At 37.7% G+C, this 21,458-nt stretch overlaps 1 protein-coding gene and 1 non-coding gene across 2 annotated transcripts; one reads left to right on the forward strand and one right to left on the reverse strand.

Moving 5' to 3' along the window:
• The first annotated feature begins 2,431 nt into the window (after positions 1-2,431).
• TRNAW-CCA (transfer RNA tryptophan (anticodon CCA)) lies at positions 2,432-2,503 on the forward strand. Its single transcript has one exon. It is a non-coding gene; the product is annotated as a tRNA-Trp (tRNA).
• A 542-nt stretch (positions 2,504-3,045) lies between these two features.
• LOC104106721 (uncharacterized) lies at positions 3,046-4,226 on the reverse strand. Its single transcript, XM_070190050.1, has 2 exons — positions 3,916-4,226; positions 3,046-3,133 (listed from the first exon to the last, which is right to left on the reverse strand). Exons 1-2 carry the CDS (start codon positions 4,224-4,226, stop codon positions 3,046-3,048), a joined length of 399 nt encoding a protein of 132 aa, XP_070046151.1.
• Positions 4,227-21,458: the final 17,232 nt, after the last annotated feature.

Genomic DNA, 21,458 nt, shown 5'->3' on the forward strand with positions numbered 1-21,458 from the left:
TAAGTTCATCTAAATAGATACTTTTAAACTAAAATATAAATTTATACGTAATCATAATAATTAGTACATGAATTCATACTTAAAAATATAATAAATTTAATATTAAAAATCTTAAAAATTAAATTCATAAAATTTAACTCAACCAACAACCCAGTATAATCTCACTAGTGAAGTATGAGAAGGGTAGTGTGTACGCAGACCTTACCCCTACTATGATGTAGAGAGACTGTTTTCGATAGACCCTCGGCTCTATCGAAAATTAGCCAATGCTAGGTTGTTTAATGGCCACGTGGGATGATCTTAAATTTGTATTTCAATTTGCGTCCCATATACATGATAGAGGGTAAGGTGGGCAGCTGCAGGAGTGGCCAGTGAGATGAGTGGCTTCATTGACTAAAATTGCAGAGGTAACCCCACACCTACTCCACCAGTTTACCACCACAGCACTTCATCAAAGCACATCACATCACATCACATTTTGTAAAATTTTCTACAAATCTGTAACCATATTGTCACAAGAAATAGTACTCCCAACAAATACACCGTATTGTCACAAAAAATAATACTCCCTCCTTTTTACTTTATGTGGTAAGATTTACAGCTTTTTTGGATGGTTGTTACGCGTCGTTTCATAATATATTGTATTATATCGTTTGATAAATACAATATTTGAATAGATTGTGTTGTTTGCCGTCATTTTATGATATCACACACCACCAATATGAAGAATAAACTTGTAATATTATAAAAAAATTTATGATACGATATATAAAAAGGTAGGGTAAATGATAAAATAAAATTATTTAATAATAATGAAGGGTGAGATTGAGAGAAAAAGACAAGGTAACGACGCGATCACACCAAATCGATCGTTACATAAAGTGACACATTCCGTCGTCACGTAATAAGAGATTTAACGATACGATACAATAAAATTTAAGTAACAATCAAAACAAATATCGTATTTAAAGTAACAATACGATGCAATACAATAGGTAACAATTATCCAAACAAGCTGTTAGGACACGACTGTCAATATATTTAATTTTTGAATATTTAAAAGATACTTAAAGAGTGTAATAGTTAAATGTTTAAAATATAAAAATATTTAAGAAAAAGTTCTTTTAACTTTCTAAATATTGGTGTTGCTTCTTAAGTTATAAAATTGAGTACTCAATTTGTTATACTTTATACGACAGTCTTTCTTTTTAGTTAATCTATATCCTTTTGTATTCAAAAATTCTTTAATTTGAACACTGTTACCTTTACTATTAGGGGTAGAGTAAAATCAATAACAAAAATAAATTCAATGTAATTATACAAGTGAGGTTTGAGGAGGGTGATATGTACACAGTCTTATTTCTATCTTGTGAAGGTAGAAAGACTGTTTTCAACAGATCTCGGGTGAACGCAAACTAAAACCCAGTCTACCAATTATCGGCATCAAACAAGCCCATGCCTATCTACATGGTAGCCTAGCGGCGGTAGGTGTGATTGACCAAAAATAGGGGTATTATCACTTTTAGCCCGCGCAAAAAACTATTTATATTTGATAGCCGAAAAATATATAAAATTTGTATATAACATACAAAATATATAAATATACAAAAAATATACAAACTTTATATATTTTTTTGACTATTATTTTTACAACGGCTATATAGTGTCATTTTCGACCAAAACAAATACCATCTTTTATGTGCATATCTAATCCCACACCTACTCCACTAGTCTTGTTAGTATCATTTTCATTTTCACTATTTTCTACTCTAACTATATAATGAGTTATTTTCCCATGTAGTTACTGCAATTTTGCTCTATAACAATAAAGTTAAAAAATTAACTTTTATCACGATTAAAGTAATTGAACTACGCGTGAATCACTAAAAATATAAATTACGGAGAAGTTAATTTAGTACTTTGCATCAATTTATAACATGTCACTTGTCACATTAGCATTTTGTAGAAGTCTTCTTTAACTGATTTTCACACATTTTCAAATGATATGTATTGACTATATTAGTAGCATTATACCCTTATTATGGACCAACCTATCCTTTTCTATCAACATGTTCAAGAATGGACAATATTTCATTGATGATGCACCGCACCTAATCTGTAGACTTTCTATTATCCTTTTTCGTTTTTGTTTTATTGGTGTCGGGTATTTGCTTTGAAGCCTGACTTATTCGAATTCGTATTATGTAAACAAATTAAAGGAAAAACATCTCATATCAGAATTTTTTCTATTCCCGAAATCTTGTGTTATCAATTATTACAAACATGTAATGTTATTGTAGGAATCTTTAATTTTGTTTGGTGAAATGCCTCAAAATCACCTAACTTCACAAAAATGCTTTAAATGTATTTTGTTGAAAGTTTTTGTTATAATTTTATACTTATATAATTAGACGAATGTGATAAGACATCCGGATCCGTGGCGCAATGGTAGCGCGTCTGACTCCAGATCAGAAGGTTGCGTGTTCGATTCACGTCGGGTTCAATTCCCCAATCCAAATCGGATCCTCCATTTTTTGTTCTTCTTTTTTACTATTCCTTCACATTTTTATTTATTATTATTATTATTATTATTATTATTATTATTATTATATATTATTTTTTCGCTATTGCTTTCACTGGTTCGGACGTGAATAAAGCAGGGAAAAACCGATTTTTATTTTTTTTTGATTTTTTCGTATTGTATTAATTCACTATCCTATTAGCTTATTTTTTAGAGTTATAACATGTTTTGTTTAAAGGGATTCAACCAAAACTCTCATGTGGAAGAATTTGCAGAATCTTGTGAATTGATTAACTTTATTTTTTGTGAGTATAAGTTTTATGCACTGACAACTTAAAAAAGATTTACAGTAGTAAGTCAGTTAAAAGACAAATATTAATCGGCAACCTTAAGAAATATGGAAAGCAATCTTATATAATAGGTGAAATACGTCGATACATCGATAATTTAAACTCATATTCTATTCTCCTCCTTGATTTATTTCCAACTGAAGAACCATATATTACTACATTAGTATTAATCACTTAAAACTGATTAAGTGAAGTAGGAGAAGAAACACCAAGCAGCAAGCCAATTAAGCTGACTATATTCCTTAGGGTGGTGTGGTAATACCTGCAAATTCAGAGTAATTAGTTAACAATAAAAGAAAAAATAAACGAATTTCAGCTACAACAAATATAGTCAATAGGATTATACAGAACATTTCAAGAAACGTGCAGAGTCTCTAGAGCAAAATGGAGCACCGCTACTAGCTAGCAATAGGAGTCCGGAACCAAAGTAACACAAAATTCAAATCGAAGAATCAAAATAACGTTTAAAAAAAAAGGAAGAACATGCGCTATACCCTCCTGGCCAAACATCTCAGGCTAACGGACGTCTGGCCAAGTTTGACTGTGGGTATAGCGCATGCCTTCCATGCACTTCAAGAAAATGGTAAATGATCTCCAAGTCACTTTGTACAAATCAATAGTAAAAATTAAAAAAAATTACCCCTCTTAATTATTCATAGTTAGCAAGCTATATGAGAAACCTTTTACGACTATATTATAGAAAGACGTATCGTTCACCTCTGAAAATTTAGCTATTGAAGTACTTCTTTGAATATCAAAGTACAATCAAGCAATATATAGGACAACCCGATACATAAAGTATATATTTCGTATTCACACTGAGTCCGAAGAAGGGCGATATAGATAACTTATCCTAATATAAGTATTAATGTCTGCTTTCACAGTTCGAACCCGTGACCTATAAGTCACTGCATGAAATAGTTTTATCGTTGCTCGAAAGCTCCTTTTCAAAATATTAACTAAGTTGGGCATATATTTAAAATTCTGAATTCATCTATGAGAGGAAGCTAGACAAAATGGAGAAAGATTAACTTACTTCCACACTTGAATTTTCGAGGGACTCTTCGACCACAACCTTCCACAAGACGAATAACACGGTTGATATCAATAAGAGCAGCCAATTTGGGAGTAATAATAGAACAAACACATTCAATATGAGTAACTCTAACACGTTCGCAACACTTAGGAGAAGGAAGTTTTCCATACAAAACAGGTTTACAAGCATTTATACCAATTCTTCTCTCTTCTTTACAAGCTGCTTCACTCAATTTCGCACTTGCCATTTTCACTTCAAAGATATTTAACAAAGCTAGGACCAATAGCATGGCCATTAACATAGCCCATGATTTTCCCATTTCACTTTCCACACTCTATTCCCTATAACCATAAAGTTCTAACTCTCCTATCCCTTTTATAGTAGTTGGCTTGAACATATGAGTTTAACTTTTAAAAGTAAAATTATACTATCAGATTATTTAAAAGATAATTACATATAATTGCTCATAATAAATGAAAACGGTTACATGAAAAATAAAGTAGACAACCTACAATAACTGGTTAAATTACACTAATACTTAATTTTTATAAGTTATATGCACTGACAGTATAAAAAATCTTGACACTATCAATATTATTTTATAAGTTTTACTGATAACTTATTTTATTTTTGAGGTTACAAGTTTCAATATTTATAGATAGTTACTTATAGATATCTTTTAGACGACGTGACAATAATAAAAATTAGATTACAATATCAATGTAGAATAGTTTAATTCATATAGGTTTAGGAAGTTTCCCTCACGTTAAATGCTCGGATACAATGTCTTTCCCCTTTTGTTATTTGTTTGACTTACAGAAAGAAAGAACAACTTGTCCCCTCAAATTCCAAAGGGTCCCATAGTGAAAAACACAATAGCCATAGTGTGGTCGATGAGCACTATATGTCCGCGTCCCAAACACTCATGTTTTTTGTTTTAGTACTTTTTCTTCTTTGAAACAAAATATATTCTGGTGTATTAAAAGATTGGGGGAAAAAAACTACAATAAAAGCAATTGTTACAGCCAAGGGAGAGTAGTACTACTTCTTTTTGTTTCAAAAAGAATAAAGGGTCAGAATATATGAAGAATAAATTTTTTAAATTTTCAATTTCAATTCCGACATCAATTTCTTAAAGATTTTTTAAAATAAAAGTTAGTTATTTAAAAACTACATACAAGATACTACAATATTACACCCTTTTATAATAAATAATAATATTAACTAACATATGAAATTTTTTTAGTGAATTATTTGATTTTTCCAATCATCGGTGGCTCTGTATATTCTCGTTGACTCTGGAAATTTTTTTGGTCTTTCCAACTGTTCCTAATTGTAGTTGGTAAAATGCAGAAGACTTTGAAGATGCTATGTGCTTTTTGTTGATTATATTTGGCCTAGGGTTACCTATGATGGATTGATTCAGATTTTTCAATTATTAAACCAAATTAATAGTTTCAGGTTTTTAAATTTATTAGTCTTAGGGTACGCGATTTGTGCGTGTACTCATTTTGGTGAGTACACAACTTCTAAAAATACGCAAATCTTATTAGACACCGTGTTTGAGTTATTTTAAGTTATATAATAAAAAATAAAGAAATTCATGAAAATAATAAATATTGGTCATATTTAGTAAATTCAATAATGAAGAAATCATATTCCTCGAAAGTTTTAGATGACTTGTTGTGATTTACGAGGACTTAGTTGGAAATTTTGTATGAAGATTATTTCTGTCGCCTAATACTAAAAATAAAATACAAAATATTTTTTCGACGGTTCGTCAAAGATTTGTCAAATAATACAAATTAAAAATTGAATCCTTTGATTTTTTTTAGAGATTTGGGTATGAAAATGTAGGCCCTATACCTCCTAAAATTTTAATAGTGACAAAATAAAATCTAAAAAATACATATTGAGTGAATATTTTACATCAAATAACTTAATATATACAATGTGCGAATCAAATTATGGTCCTGCTAAATTATATAAACTAAAAAAACTAAATTATATGACTAACTATTGGCATAACTTAAATACTATAACCCTATATATATTAGTCGGTGACGACAACAACAACAAACTCGGTATAATCCCACATAGTGTGGTCTGGGGAGGGTAGTGTATACGCAATCTTACCCCTACCTTGTGGAGATATATAGTCGGTGATACAAACAAATAAAAATACAATATGATTCAAAAATAAATACTCCTCCCTTTCAATTTACATGAAGTATTTTTCTTATTAATCCGTTCCAAAAAAATGATACATTTTTATATTTTAAAATAATTTAACTTTAAATTTATTATTTTACTCATTTACCCATAATGAGAAGCTCTTATAGCCTTAAAAATATCATGGCTCCACAAAACTTTTAGCAGCACAAGTTTGAAAACTCTTCTTTTTCGATGTTAAAACTACTTCATCTAAATTAAAACCGAGTGAAGTAATACTATATAGAGTAAAATACGTTTAGTAATAAAAAATTATAAAAAATATATTATACTATTATCTCAACATAATGACTTCTCACATCAACATCAACTTCTACCAACCTAAAATTACACCGTAACAAATTAATATATACACACATGATGATTTATTGACAACCAACATCTTCTAACTTTTGGGAGTTACCAACATATAAAATAACTACTTAACAATTTTAATGTAACTTTAATTTTAACCACACAATTAAAGTCACTTTGCTTTTTAACAATTTAAATGATACCTCGGGACATAGTGAGCTGTTCAGATCATATTTATAAGTAAGAATATTGATAACACTAGTCAAAATACATAAAGATCCCATTAAATTTGTTCAAAAAATATGTTTGAACACTTAAACTAAACGGGTGTTCTTTTACCTCCATATTCTTGTTCGGATTGAATTAAATGTCACCCTAAAGGCTGATATAAAAGAAAAGGAAAAAGAAAATAAAATAAAAGCGCGTAAAATTTTAAAAAAGTGGCCCCGCTGATAATATGTAATAAAAATAAAATAAAAAATAAGATTGAGCCCCTCTCATTTTTTTAACCTACCACCTGCCTTCTTTCTCTTCTTCTGACCCCTTCCTTCTTCTCCGTTCGCCCAACTCGTCTCCTTTTTTGTTCAAATTTTGTCCTTTCTCACTACTACTCATCTTCTTTCTTTTTCTTTTTCTTTTTGTATTTTTTTTTTTCCTTTCCCACTATCTGCTCGATCTTCTTTCTTCTTCCTTTTTTTCTTTCTCGCCATCTGCCTCATCTTTTTTCTTTTTTTTTTAATTCAGTCCCAACATATTAGGAACATGATAATGAATTTTTCTTTATTCTAAAAATTAAGAAATTTCTTTTTGTATTTTCTCTGTTGCGGTTAATTGAACAAGAAAAAATCATAGTGGATGTTGAAGATTGAAATGAAAAATTAAAAATAATTAATATTATAAGATAACGAAATATAAAAAGAGGAGAGTAAACCAAGATCGAATGGATTTAAATTTGTAGTGTATATACGGATGAGAATTCGATAAAAAAAAAATAATTAATAGAAATTTATTAATTAATTAGAGTTTTACTAGTATATTAAATAAAGAGTAAGGAAAAAAATGTGAATAGACAAAGAAGAAACGAAACGGTTAAAAATATATCAAAATTTAGATAATTTCTGACGTGGCTCTAACGTGGTGCTGATATGACTCTAATGTGGCGCGTGTGTAAAGCATTGCACATTGTGAGACTGGTATTATAGTGTTAGGGTGTCATTTAATTAACTCCAAACAAGAATAGAGGGGGAGGGAGGGGGGAGGGGGATAAAAGAAAACCCGTTTAGTTTAAGTGTTCAAACCTATTTTTGGACAAGTTTAATGAGGTTTTTATGTATTTTGCCATAAAACTAATCAACTTTATAGATTTTCAATTTTATTTAGCAATTCAATTTGTAATAATTAATATTTTATAATTAAATAAATATTAGTTTACTTTAAATATTTTTCTTCTACCATGCACATGTCCTAAAAGAATAGGAGTTCTTATAGGTAACATAAATATTAACAACGGGCTAAAAAGTCATAGCCCATACATGAGCCATTAGAGAAGAATCCATCCTCCCCTTCTTATCTATTTTAGCATAGCAATTGCTAGCATTAATAGAAAAATAAAAAAATAAAAAAGGTGTAGGTATTGCTTTCAAACAATTGAGATATAAAATAGATTATAAAATATTGGATATTTAATTTTATCGTAAGGCAGCACAATTAATATTAATTCAGCTGATGTCTAGTCGCTTCATACTTTAAAACGTTATTCCCATAAAAAAGAATGCCATCAGTTCTCCTGTTCTTGTGTAAATTTATGATTGATTGACTCACTTCCAACATTATTGGAGATGCTAATTAAGCAAGAGATATTGTCACGACCCAATTTTCTATAGGTCGTGATGGCGTCCAACGTCGCCGCTAGGCAAACCAACGGTGAACTAACCGTATATCTATTCTTTTAATATTTTTAAAATAGTTAATTTTTAATTATTACATAAGTAAGAGATGAGAAAATTTAGTAAAATAAAACGTAACAAATTGTAAGATCAAGTGTAGTGAAATCAATACTCAAAAATCACTAAGTGTCTACTCACAAAATTCCAAGACATGGTGTCACAAGTGTATGAGTTACTAGTAGAATACACAAAATACTAAACTACTGTCTGAAGTAAAGTAGACAAAAAGTAAATACAAAAGAAAGACTTCGGGTGCTGCAGAACGGGCTCGGAAGGCAGCTCACCGCTAAGTTTCGATGTATCAGGAGTGCGTGCCGGGATGATGTCCAGATGTACCTGCCTCAGATCCTGCACGGTTAGTGCAGAAGTGTAGCGTGAGTACATAAATAATATGTACCCAATAAGTATCTAGTCTAATCTCGAAGAAGTAATGACGAGGGGTCTACTTCGACACTTACTATGGGCTAATAATAAAATACCGAAATTCTAAATAAGCATGAGTTATGTAATATCAAGACCCAATTTATCCTATAGGCCGTGATGGCGCCTAACGTCGCCGTTAGGCAAGCTACGATGAAATTACTACGTGATTACTTCTTTTGACATGCTTACAAGTAATTAAGTTCCATTAATTTAGAAATTTGAGAAATAGAGAGTCAAGTAAATAGAATGAAAGCATTTGAATGCAAGCATAAATATGTAAATACTCCAAAACTATAAAGTCTACTAGTGTGTGTGCCAAGATCCGGTGTCACAAGCATATGAGCAACTAGTAGAATATACAAAACTCTAACTACTGTCCGAAATAAATTAGATAGAATATAAATACAAAAGAGAGACTCTAGGGTCTGCATAACGGCTTGGGAAGCAGCTCACCACTAGGCCTCGGGATATTTGGAATGCGCGCCGGTAGGACCGCCAGATGCACCTGCCTCAGATCCTGCACGGTTAGTGCAGAAGTGTAGTGTGAGTACATAAACAATATGTACCCAGTAAGTATCAAGTCTAACCTCGAAGAAGTAGTGACGAGGGGTCGACATCGACACTTACTATGGGCTAATAGTAAAGAAATACGGGATTCTAAATGAGCACGGGTTTTGTATATAATAACAATAACTCAATAATAAGCAAAAGTAAATAAATCTTTCACACATGGTTAGTACCAAATAAATTTCCATCTTATAATGTATTGCCTCTCAAGTCAGGGAAGGATATCAAATATATGATTACACATCGAGTGTTATCACGCACGATTATGCCGAGGTCGTACGACCCGATCCAGAATAATGTGTACACTGCCGAGGGTCGAGCGGCATGAACCATAAATGCATCTATCCACTGCCGAGGCGTTCGGCCCGCTCCACAAGAAGAGAGGATACTTTATAAACATTTGACTTAAACGTTATTAAAGGCTAATACACAATGTAATACAAGTAGGGTACAAACATCTCAAACAATTCATGATTTGGGTCCTAAGACTACTCGGACATGAGTATAATTAGTAGCTACGCACAGACTCTTGTCACCTCGTACGTACGTAGCCCCCCCACAATTAGAAGCAAACATTAATTTAAATCACCTATGGGGTAAATTCCCTCTTACCAGGTTAGACAAGAGACTTACCTCATCTTAAAGCTCATTTTCTGGCCTCAAATTCATTCCAAAGCTTCAACTCGGTGCCGAACAATCCGAATCTAGCAAAATGTTATATAAATCGATCAATATATGTTCAAAAATTCATATTCTAACTATTAGAGTGATTACCCAACCCCAATTGAAGATTTCTAAAATTTGTTCCCGGACCCACATGCCCGGATTCCGAAAATTTTCAGAGAAAATTGTTACCCATAACCTCACAAACTCAAATATATAATTTTCACTCAATTCCATAATCATTTTCGTGGTTAAACCCCATTTTTATCAAAACCTAGGTCTTTCATCTAAACCCATGATTTTACAAATTTTACATGTTAAATCTATCCTTAATCTATATATTTAACTCACATTGTATATAAATTACTTACCTCAAAGTTCTAGGTGAAAACCCCTTTCTAAGAGCTCCAAAAATTTCCCAAGGAATGCAATAAATGAGTCCAAAATGCTTAAGTCTCGACTTAAATGAAGGTTCTGCCTAGCGGCTTTTCCGCTTGCGCGGTTCATTGGCCGTATCTGCGGCTCCGCATCTGCGGAAGTTTCATAGCAGATTCGGTCCTCACTTGTGTCACGCCCCGAACCTGGGAAGGGGCGAGACCGGCACCCGGTGCCTCACCTATCCTTGCGTACCAACTTGCGACTAAGGGACTCCGAACATATAATGTCATACTTTGGCCATGGGCCACATTGCAAGACAATTTGCGAAGCAAAATATAAAATTGAATGGAACCCAATGCTGACTAAATATAAATATAAAGCTGGGCCGGCAAGGCCGTCATGACTACTACAACTGACAAACCAACAAAATATACATACAAGGCCTACAAGCCCAACATACTGCACTAACTGAGAGGATATGTCTACAAGCCTCTACTGATGGATGTACTGTATCGGAACAGGGCCCCGACTTACTATAATATATATATATATATATATATATATATATATATATATATATATATATATATATATATATATATATATATATATATATATATATAGATGCACCGAAAAACTTCTAGACCCGACAACTCCGAAGGACGTGGAGCTTACTGCTAAAGCTGAACTCGGAAAATACCTACTGAGGAGGTCTACCCGCCTGTCTGTCTGAATCTGTATGCATGAAATGCAGCGTCCCCAGAGAAAGGGACGTCAGTACAAAATAATTTACCGAGTATGTAAGGCAACAAAGTAACTGAAAGCTGAAACTGAACTAATAATATAATAATTAAAAATAACTGGGAGTCAAAGATAATCTGAAGATATGCTCACCTGCTGATACTGACTCAACTCTCTCAATATAGTAAGTAAAATAGTTGTCCGGCCCTATAAGGCTCGGTATATATATACAACTGCTCTGCCATAGTAGGCTCGCTCATAGGCGCTCGACTATACTAGGCTCTGTATCTCGGCCAACTGGGCTCGCTCATAGGCGCTCGGCCACATCAGGCTCGGTATATAACTTACCATCTGATTAGAGGTTACCCAATAAGGGCATGCCCATCGATTATAGCTCGATGGTAATGAAAATACTGTAATACTGTATATATAGGCTCTCTGCTCTCTTGACTGGAAGAATACAATACTCAATTAAATATGAAGTCCTGATAAGAAGAATACTGTAGTTTATGAGACTAGGATAATGTATATAAATTCGGTAGTATGAACTTCTCTTTGTGCCTCGTTATCAAATACATGTAATTACGAGATCATGCCAAAATGAAGGAAGGGCTTGGACTTAACATACCCGAGCCGATTCTCTGGACAACCCTTCTAGCACACGACAATTGTGACAAAATTCGTGACGGCAAGATCGGAGTAGAAAAAAATCCGTATGATATTTTTGAAAAAGATTATACCGGGCTTCTTTAGAATTGCCAAAAAAATGTCATGTTGCTACGAGCTTGAATTCTTGAATTCTTGATTGAATTCTTGTTGAATCAGAAAATGTCACGTTACTAAGCTTCATATGAAATTGTTGAGAATCCAAATCCCATCCGTTACTGAATCTCTTAATCCATCTCCTTAAGTGATATTTGGAGGCATTTTTGTTATAGGGGTGGACCCCACTTTGGCAAGGTGACTAATCCATTAGTTCACAATATTTTGCCACTTTGAAGTGTGGCTTAAGAGTCACTAAATTGGGAAAGATGGGCTGCCACGTTGGGACCTCTTTTAGGACTTATCCAAGTCTTAATTTATTAATCACTAATTCTTTAATTAATTAATTAATCTCCCAAAAATCAATAATCAACCAATTACCCACATAACAATGAATTATCTCAAATTACTTAAAATACTACTCATTTTTAATACACTTTATACATCTTACTATCATGGTCATGTAGTACCTTGTATGACACTAATACATAAATACTGGGTATTATAGCTCGGACCATATTTGTTTTCCAAATCGACAATCTTCAACGAAACTCATTATCTTTGATTCGTTCACCCTTTAACCTTCACGGCACTTTACTTATCGCGTGTTATAAGTAGCATAAATGCTTATAATCTCAAGATAATCCCATCCCCGAGCTTACGTCGATTAACTTACGACGAAACTTTAATATATGAAAACGCGAGATGTAACAACTTGGCTGGCCTAAATCCGCATTTGCGGACAAATAGCTCGCTTCTGCGGTGCCGCTCCTGCGGCAGACGAGCCGCACCTGCACTTGATCCCGCTTCTGGGGTCTTTTGACCGCTTCTGCGGTCGCGCATCTCCGCCCACCTTGTCCGCATCTGCGATTTCTGGGATGCCTATGCTGGGCCGCTTCTACGAGCTCGCACCTACGGCTAGCCCTCCGCAGGTGCGATTACACTAGATGCCTGGTGCTTTAGTTGTTCTTCCAAGTCCAAATGAGTTCCGCGCCTCATCCGATTAACACCCGAGGTACCCAGGGACCCGCCCAACATACCAACAAGTTTGAAATCATAAAACAAACTCGCTCGAACCCTCGGAACGCATAAAACAACATCAAAACTAAGAATCACACCCCAAACCAAATTGAATCAACTTATGAACTTCAAGTTCTTCCAACTTACTCTGAACACGCCGAAACATACTTAAACTACTCGGAATGACACCAAATTTTGCGTGCAAGTCTTAAATCACCATACAGAACTATTTCCCAGCTCAGAATCCCAAACGGACCTCGCTAGCACCAAAATCTACTCCAAACCAAATTTAAAAAACTTTAAAAACCTTTTAGGTGCCAACTATCAATATTAAGCGCCGAAACGCTCCCGATTCTTCAAAAACTCGATCCGAATATACTCACAAGTCTAAAATCATCATACGAACCTATTGGAACTGTCAAATCCCAATTCCAAGGCCATTTACTCAAAATATTGACCAAAGTCAAACTTAGCCTTTTAAAGCCAAATTAAGGAACCAATTGTTCCGATTTCAACTCGAACCCTTCCTAACCCCGAACTAACCATCCCCGTAAGTCATAAAACAATAAAAGCACATATGAGTAGCCTTATTGAAGGGAACATGAATCTATAAGGCAAAATGACCGGTAGGGTCGTTACATTCTCCACCTCTTAAACAAACGTTCGTCTTCGAACGGGTCTGGAATCATACCTGAAGTGCCGAATAGGTGTGAATACCTGCTCCGCATGTCCTCCTTGGCCTCTCAAGTTTCCTCCTCGACTGGTTGGCCCCTCCACTGGAGTTTTACTTGGACTTCAACTGGCGGACCTGCCTATCAACAATGGCAACTGGCTCCTCCTCATAGCCCAGACTCTCATCTAACTAAAACGTGTTGTAGTCTAACACATGCGACTTGTCGGCATGATACCTATGGAGCATAGACACGTGAAAAATCGGATGAACTCCCGATAGACTGGGAGGCAAGGCAAGCTCATAAGCAACCTCCCTAACTCGCCTCAACACCTCAAAAAGACCTATAAACATTGGGCTAAACTTGCTCTTCTTCCAGAACCTCATGATCCACTTCATCAGCGAGACTTTCAAGAGAACCTTCTCGCCTACCATAAACGATAAATCATGCGTCTTCTGATCCGCGTAACTCTTCTGCCTGGACTGTGCTATGTGAAGCCGCTCCTAAATTAACTTTACCTTTTCCAAGGCATCCCTCACCAAATCAGTACCATACAACTTAGCCTCGCCAGGCTCAAACCATCCGATGGGAGAACAACATCGACGACCATATAAAGCCTCAAATGGAGCCATCTCGATGCTGGAATGATAACTGTTGTTGTAAGCAAACTCGGCCAAAGGCAAGAATCGATCCCACTACCCTCTAAAGTTAATCACACATGCTCTAAGCATATCCTCCAAGATCTGAACTGTCCGCTCTGACTGCCCGTTAGTCTGCGGTTGAAAGGCTGTTCTGAGCTCTATACGGGTCCCCAACTCGCTCTGTACTGCTTTCTAGAAATGTGAAGTAAACTGAGGGCCCCTATTAGATATGATGGAAACAAGCACACCATGCAACCGAATAATCTCCTAAATATAAATCTGGGCCAACCTCTTTAAAAAATACGTGGTCACAATCGGAATGAAGTGTGCCGACTTGGTCAGCCAGTCGATAATGACCCAAACTGCATCAAACTTCCGCAAGGTCCGCAGCAACTCAACTACGAAGTCCATAGTAATGCGCTCCCATTTCCACTCAGGTATAGTCATTTGCTGAAGTAGGCCACCTGGCCTCTGATGCTCATATTTGACCTGCTAGAAATTTAGACACCTCGCAACATACTCAACTATGTCCTTCTTTATCCGTCTCCACCAATAATGCTGCCTCAGGTCGCGATACATCTTTGTAGCCCCTGGATGAATAGAATACCGAGAGATATGTGCCTCATCTAGGATTTCCTCCCTCAAGCCATCAATATTAGGAACACATAGGTGACCCTGTAGTCAAAGAACACCATCCTCACCGAGAGTAACCTCCTTGGCGCCACCCTGTAGTATCGTCTCTTTGAGAACCAACAAGTGCAGATCATCAAATTGGCGAGCCTTGATGTGCTCAAATAGTGAAGACTGAACGGCGACACATGCAAGAACTCGACTGGGCTATGAAATATCCAACCTCATAAGTCTGTTACCCAAGGACTAAATGTCCAAAGCTAGTGGCCTCTCCTCCGCTGAAATGAATGCCAAACTACCCATACTCTCCGCCTTTCTACTCAAGGCATCTGCAACTACATTCGCCTTTCCCGGGTGGTAATATCATAATCCTTCAGTAACTCAAGACACCTGCGCTGCCTCAAATTAAGATCCCTCTTCTTGAACAGATGCTACAGGCTGTGATGATCGGTGTAAACCTCACAGGACACCCCATAAAGATAATGCCTCTAGATCTTAAGAGCATGAACAATCGCGGACAACTCCAAATCATGTACATGGTAATTATTCTCGTGGGGCTTCAGATGACATGAATCATATACAATAACTCGCTCCTACTGCATCAGTACACAACCCAAACCAATGCGTGAAGCATCGCAATACACAGTATACATCTCTGAACTGGGAGGCAACACTAACACTGGTGTTGAAGTCAATACAATCTTGAGCTTCTGAAAGCTTGCCTCGCAATAATTGGACCATCGGAATGGAGCACCCTTCTGGGTCAATCTAGTCAAAGATGCTGAAATAGATGAAAAGCCCTCTACAAACCGACGATAATAACATGCTAACCCCAGTAAGCTCCTGATCTCAGTCACGGTGGTAGGATGAGGCTAACTCTGAACTGCCTCGATCTTCTTGGGATCAACCTTAATACCTTCGCCTGATACAACATGTCCCAAGAATTCCACAGAATCTAGCTAGAACTCGCACTTGAAAAACTTAGCATATAGCTTCTGTTCCCGCAAGGTCTGAAGTACCACTCTCAAATACTGCTCGTGCTCCTCCATGCTACGCTAGTAGATCAAAATATCATCAATGAAGACAATGAAAAACAAATCAATATATGTCCTGAACACCATGTTCATCAAATCCATAAATGTCGCCGGGGCGTTAGTCAAGCCAAAGGACATCACTAGAAACTCATAATTGCCATATCTAGTCCGGAATGCCGTTTTTGGGACATTAGATCCAATCTTCAGCTGATGGTACCCCGATCTTAAGTCGATCTTAGAGAACACCCTAGCACCCTGCAACTGGCCAAAAAAGTCATCAATACGCGACAACGGGTACTTGTTCTTATTGGTAACTTTGTTCAACTTGCGGTATACAATGCACATCCGCATAGTCCCATTTTTCTTCTTCACAAATAACACTGGTGCACGCCAAGGAGATACACTCGGTCTGACGAACCCTTTTGCTAGCAACTTCTCAAGCTGCTCCTTAACTCTTTCAATTCTCTCGGAGCTATGCGATACGATGAAATAAATATAGGCTGGGTACCTGGAGCCATATCAATACAGAAATAGATATCACGATCTGGTGGCATGCCTGGAAGATCAGAAGGAAAATCGGAGAACTCCCGGACCACGGGCACTGAATCAATCGCCGGAGTCTCTGTGGTAGTATCCCGAACATAGGCTAGATAGGCCAAGCAACCCTTCTCGGCCATGTGCCAAACCTTCAAAAAAGAATAACCCAACTAGGTGTACTAACAGACGAACCCTTCCACTCCAATCTAGGGAACTCTAGCATCGCCAAGGTAACAACCTTGGCATGACAATCAAGGATGGCGTGATATGGAGATAACCAATCCATGCCCAGGATGACCTCAAAGTCGGTCATATCAAGCAACAAAAGATCCGCTCTAGTATCATAACCACAGTATGTAACAATGCAGGACCGATAGATCCGATCCACAATAATAGAATCGCCCACTGGTGTGGACACATTAACAGGAGTACCCAAGGACTCACGAGGAACACTCAAGTAATGAGCAAACAAATATAAAACATATGAATATATAGACCCTGGATCAAATAGTACCGAAGCATCCCTACTGCAGACAGAAATAATACCTGTAATCACGACATCTAAGTCCGCTGCATTTGGTCGAGTGGGAAAGGCATAGGATCTGGCTGGAACACCTCTTGGCTGACCTCAACCTCTAGGACGAACCCTACCTACTTGCCCTCCACCTCTGGACGGTCGGATGACTGGTGGGGCAGCTAGTGCTGGAATAATAGGCTGTTGACCCTGTTGTACTGCCTTGCCCTGAAGCCTAAGGTAGAACCTCCGCACATGACCGAGATCCCCACACTCGAAGCAACCACTAGGTACGGTGGACTGCTGACCTGGAGTCTGACCCTGATGGACTGAGTACCCACTGAAGGATCCCTGGATAGTTGGCAGGTAGTAAGAAGTCTCTTGCATGGCATTGAAATAAGGTCATACTGGAGCACCCCGAGGAGGCGGCAATGCTGGATATGTGGGCCTGCTAGACTGACCACTCACGAACTGACCCCTGCCCCCACCCGGGGCTCCATTGAACTCTCCAGAATACCGGAACCGCTTATCCCTCATAGCGTGCTCCCGACCGCACTGACGTACACCCTCGATCCTCCGAGCTATCTCTATAATTAGCTCGTAAGAAGTCCCCATCTCCACCTCTCGGGCCATAGTGGCTTGACTAGTAGAGTGCAAACCGGAAACAAACCTCCGCACTCTCTCTGCATCGGTCGGAAGTATCATAAGTGCATGACGAGTCCTCATAGTCAGTCATTGACAGCTGGCCCTACTGGAGCTGCTCGAACTGAAATTGCAACTCTTCCCTCAGAGAGAGTGGAATATACCTGTCCAAGAAGAGGCGTGTGAACTATTCCCAAGTCATGGGAGGAGAACCTACTGGTCTGCCGAGAAGATATGATCGCTACCACCTACGGGCCCTGTTCTCCAGCTGGAAAGTAGTAAAATCCACCCCATGGGACTCCAATATCCTCATGTTGTGCAGTCTGTCCCTGCACCGGTCAATAAATTCCTAGAGGTCCTCGTGTAGCTCACCTCCAAAGACAGGAGGCTATAGCCTGGTCCATCTATCCAATAGCCTATATGGATTGTTGGCCGCAACTGGTATGGGCTCAGGTATAACTGCTGCAACTGGATGAGCTCCACCCACGGGTAGTGCACCTGGGGTCTGATATACGACAGCTACGTGCCCTGGAGCTTAAGCAGTAGGGGTCTGTGCCCCCTCCTGCCCGAGATGTGGCAGGGTCTGCTGGAAATAAACCAGCCCGAGTCATAGAATCCATGAACCATTGCATATGGCCCATGGCCTCCTGGAATTCCGGTGCAGACATGAAATCCATCAGGGCTGGTCCTGCTGCAGGCACCTCATCCTTCTCCTCAATGATGGGATCCTCTACCGGATCCACTGGTGGTGTAACTGGAACAACTCTAAGACGCCCTCATCCTCTACCACAAACTGGAGCCCTCCCTCGGCCTCAGCCTCAGCCTCTAGCAACAAGGGGAGCAACTCCTTCATGGTCTGGAATATCCGCTGTGTGCTTCTCACCATCTATAAGAGACTGAGAGAAAAATACTTAGTACTACATCAACTGCACGATAGGCGATGAAGAAAGATTAGTTTCCTAACACCCTATATCCTCTTGAAGATAAGTACAGACGTCTCCGCCCCGATCCGCAAGACTCTATTAGGCCTGCTCATAGCTTGTGAGATCTATGTGAACCTAGTGATCTAATACCATGTTGTCACGACCCAATTTCTTCTATAGGCCGTGATGGAGCCTAACGTCGCCGCTAGGCATGCCTATGATGAATTTACTACGTGATTACTTCTTTTGATAGGCTTACAAGTAATTAAGTTCCATTTATTTAGAAATTTGAGAAATAGAGAGTCAAATGAATAAAATGAAAGCATATGAATGCAAGCATAAATATGTAAATACTCCAAAACCATAAAGTCTACTAGTGTGTGTGCCTAAACCTGGTGTCACAAGTATATGAGTAACTAGTAGAATATACAAAACTCTAACTACTGTCTGAAATAAAGTAGACAGAATATAAATACAAAATAGAGACTCTAGGGGCTGCAGAACGGCTCGAGAAATAGCTCACCACTAGGCCTCAGGATATTTGGGACGCGCCGGTAGGACCGCTAGATGCACCTGCCTCAGATCCTGTACGGTTAGTGCAGAAGTATAGCGTGAGTACATAAACAACATGTACCTAGTAAGTATCAAGTCTAACTTCGAAGAATTAGTGACGAGGGGTCAACATCAACACTTACTATAGGCTAGCAATATGAATACAGAAATTCCAAATAAATATGAGTTATGTAATTAATAATAATATACCGTTAAAAACCTGGAACAAATAATTCTTTCACACATTAATAAGTCCAAATAAATAAATAAGTCCAAGTAATCCGCTAAAAATTCAAGTAAGTGAAATTTGGTCTTTTAAACTTCCTCTAACAAGTTCCTATATAATTTAGGCACTTAAATCAACAAGTAGGGTGCAAACATTTCAAGTAATCCATGATTTGGGTCCTAAGCTACCCGGACATTAGCATGAAGAGTAGCTACGCACGGACTCTCGTCACCTCGTACGTATGTAGCCCCCACAATTAGAAGCAACCATTAATTTAAATCACCTATAGCGGTAGGACCGCTAGATGCACTTGCCTTAGATCCTGCACGGTTAGTGCAGAAGTATAGCGTGAGTACATAAACAACATGTACCCAGTAAGTATCAAGTCTAACTTCGAAGAAGTAGTGACGAGGGGTCGACATCGACACTTACTATAGGCTAGCAATATGAATACAGAAATTCCAAATAAACATGAGTTATGTAATTAATAATAATAAACCGTTAACAACGAGGAGCAAATAATTCTTTCACAAATTAATAAGTCCAAATAAATTCCCGTCATTGAAAAGTATAACCTCACAAGTCACAAAATAATATCAAGTATGATTATGCTCCGGGTATTATTAAGCACGATTTTTGCCGAGGTCGTACGGTCCGATCCAGAATAACGTGTACACTGCCGAGGGACGTGTGGCATGATCCATAGATGCATCTATCTACTGCCGAGGTATTCGGCCTACTCCTCAATAAGAGAGGATACTTTATAAGCACTTGACTTAAACGTTATAACAGGGTTAGTACACAATATATAAAATTTCCATTAACGACCAGGAAATCCGCTAAAAATTTAAGTAAGTGAAGTTCGGTCTTCTACAATTCCTCTAACAAGTTCCAATATAATTTGGGCACTTAAATCAACAAGTAGGGTGCAAACATTTCAAGTAATCCATGATTTGGGTCCTAAGCTACCCGGACATTAGCATGAATAGTAGCTATCCATGAACTCTCGTCACCTCGTGCGTACGTAGCCCCCATAATTAGAAGCAAATATTAATTTAAATCACCTATGGGGTAAATTTCCTCTTACAAGGTTAGATAAGAGACTTACCTCATCTCAAGGATCACTTTCCGGTCACAAATTCGCTCTAAAGCCCCAACTCGGTGCCGAACAAATCCAAAACTAGTCAAATGTTATGTAAATTAATAAATACACAATAAAAGATTCATATTCTCACTATTAGAGTAATTACCCAACTCCAATTGAAGGGTTCCTAAAATTCATCCGCGGGTCCACGTGCCTGGATTACGAATTTGTTTGAAGAAAGTTGTTACCCATAACCTCACGAACTCAAATATATAATTTTCACTCAATTCCATAACCATTTTCGTGGTTAAATCTCATTTTTATCAAAACCTAGGGTTATTCCTCTAAACCCATAATTTTCAAATCTTCACGTCCAAATCTACCCATGATCTATGTATTAAACCCACATTGCATAGAAATTACTTATCTCAATTAGCTCTATGGAAATCCCCCTCTTTAAAGCTCCAAAATCGCCCAAGTGTGTAACAAATGAACTCAAAATAGCCTAAGTCCCGTTTAAATGGACCACTCTGCCTCCAGCGATTTCACACCTGCAGTCACTGGGCCGCATCTGCGGCTCCGCATCTTCAGAAGATTCTTTGCAGATGCGGTCCTCCCATGGCTGGCCTAAGTCCGCATCTGCGGAAACAGTGCTGCTTCTGTGATGGCGCTTTTGCGGCAGATGAGTCGCACCTGCTCGGGTCTCGCTTCTGCGGTCCCTTGACCGCTTCTGCGGCTCCATATCTACGGTCGCCCATTCCACATCTGCTATTATTGGCTGCCCATGTTGGGCCACTTATGCGGCTGTTGGCTCGCTTCTGCGAGCTCGCACCTGCGGCTATGCGACCTCCGCACATCGTCCGAATGGTATCGGGGCCCCCCGAGGCCCCGTCCAAACATGCCAACAAGATTGAAATCATAAAAGAGACTCGCTCGCACCCTCGGAACGCGAAAAACAACATCAAAACTAAGAATCACATCCCATACCAAATTGACTCAACTTATGAATTTCAAATTCTTCCAACTTACTCCGAACGCGCCGAAACATACTTAAATTACTCGGAATGACAC

The sequence above is a fragment of the Nicotiana tomentosiformis genome, chromosome 12 (genome assembly GCF_000390325.3).
Source record: "Nicotiana tomentosiformis chromosome 12, ASM39032v3, whole genome shotgun sequence".
NCBI classification, from domain to species: Eukaryota; Viridiplantae; Streptophyta; class Magnoliopsida; order Solanales; family Solanaceae; genus Nicotiana; species Nicotiana tomentosiformis.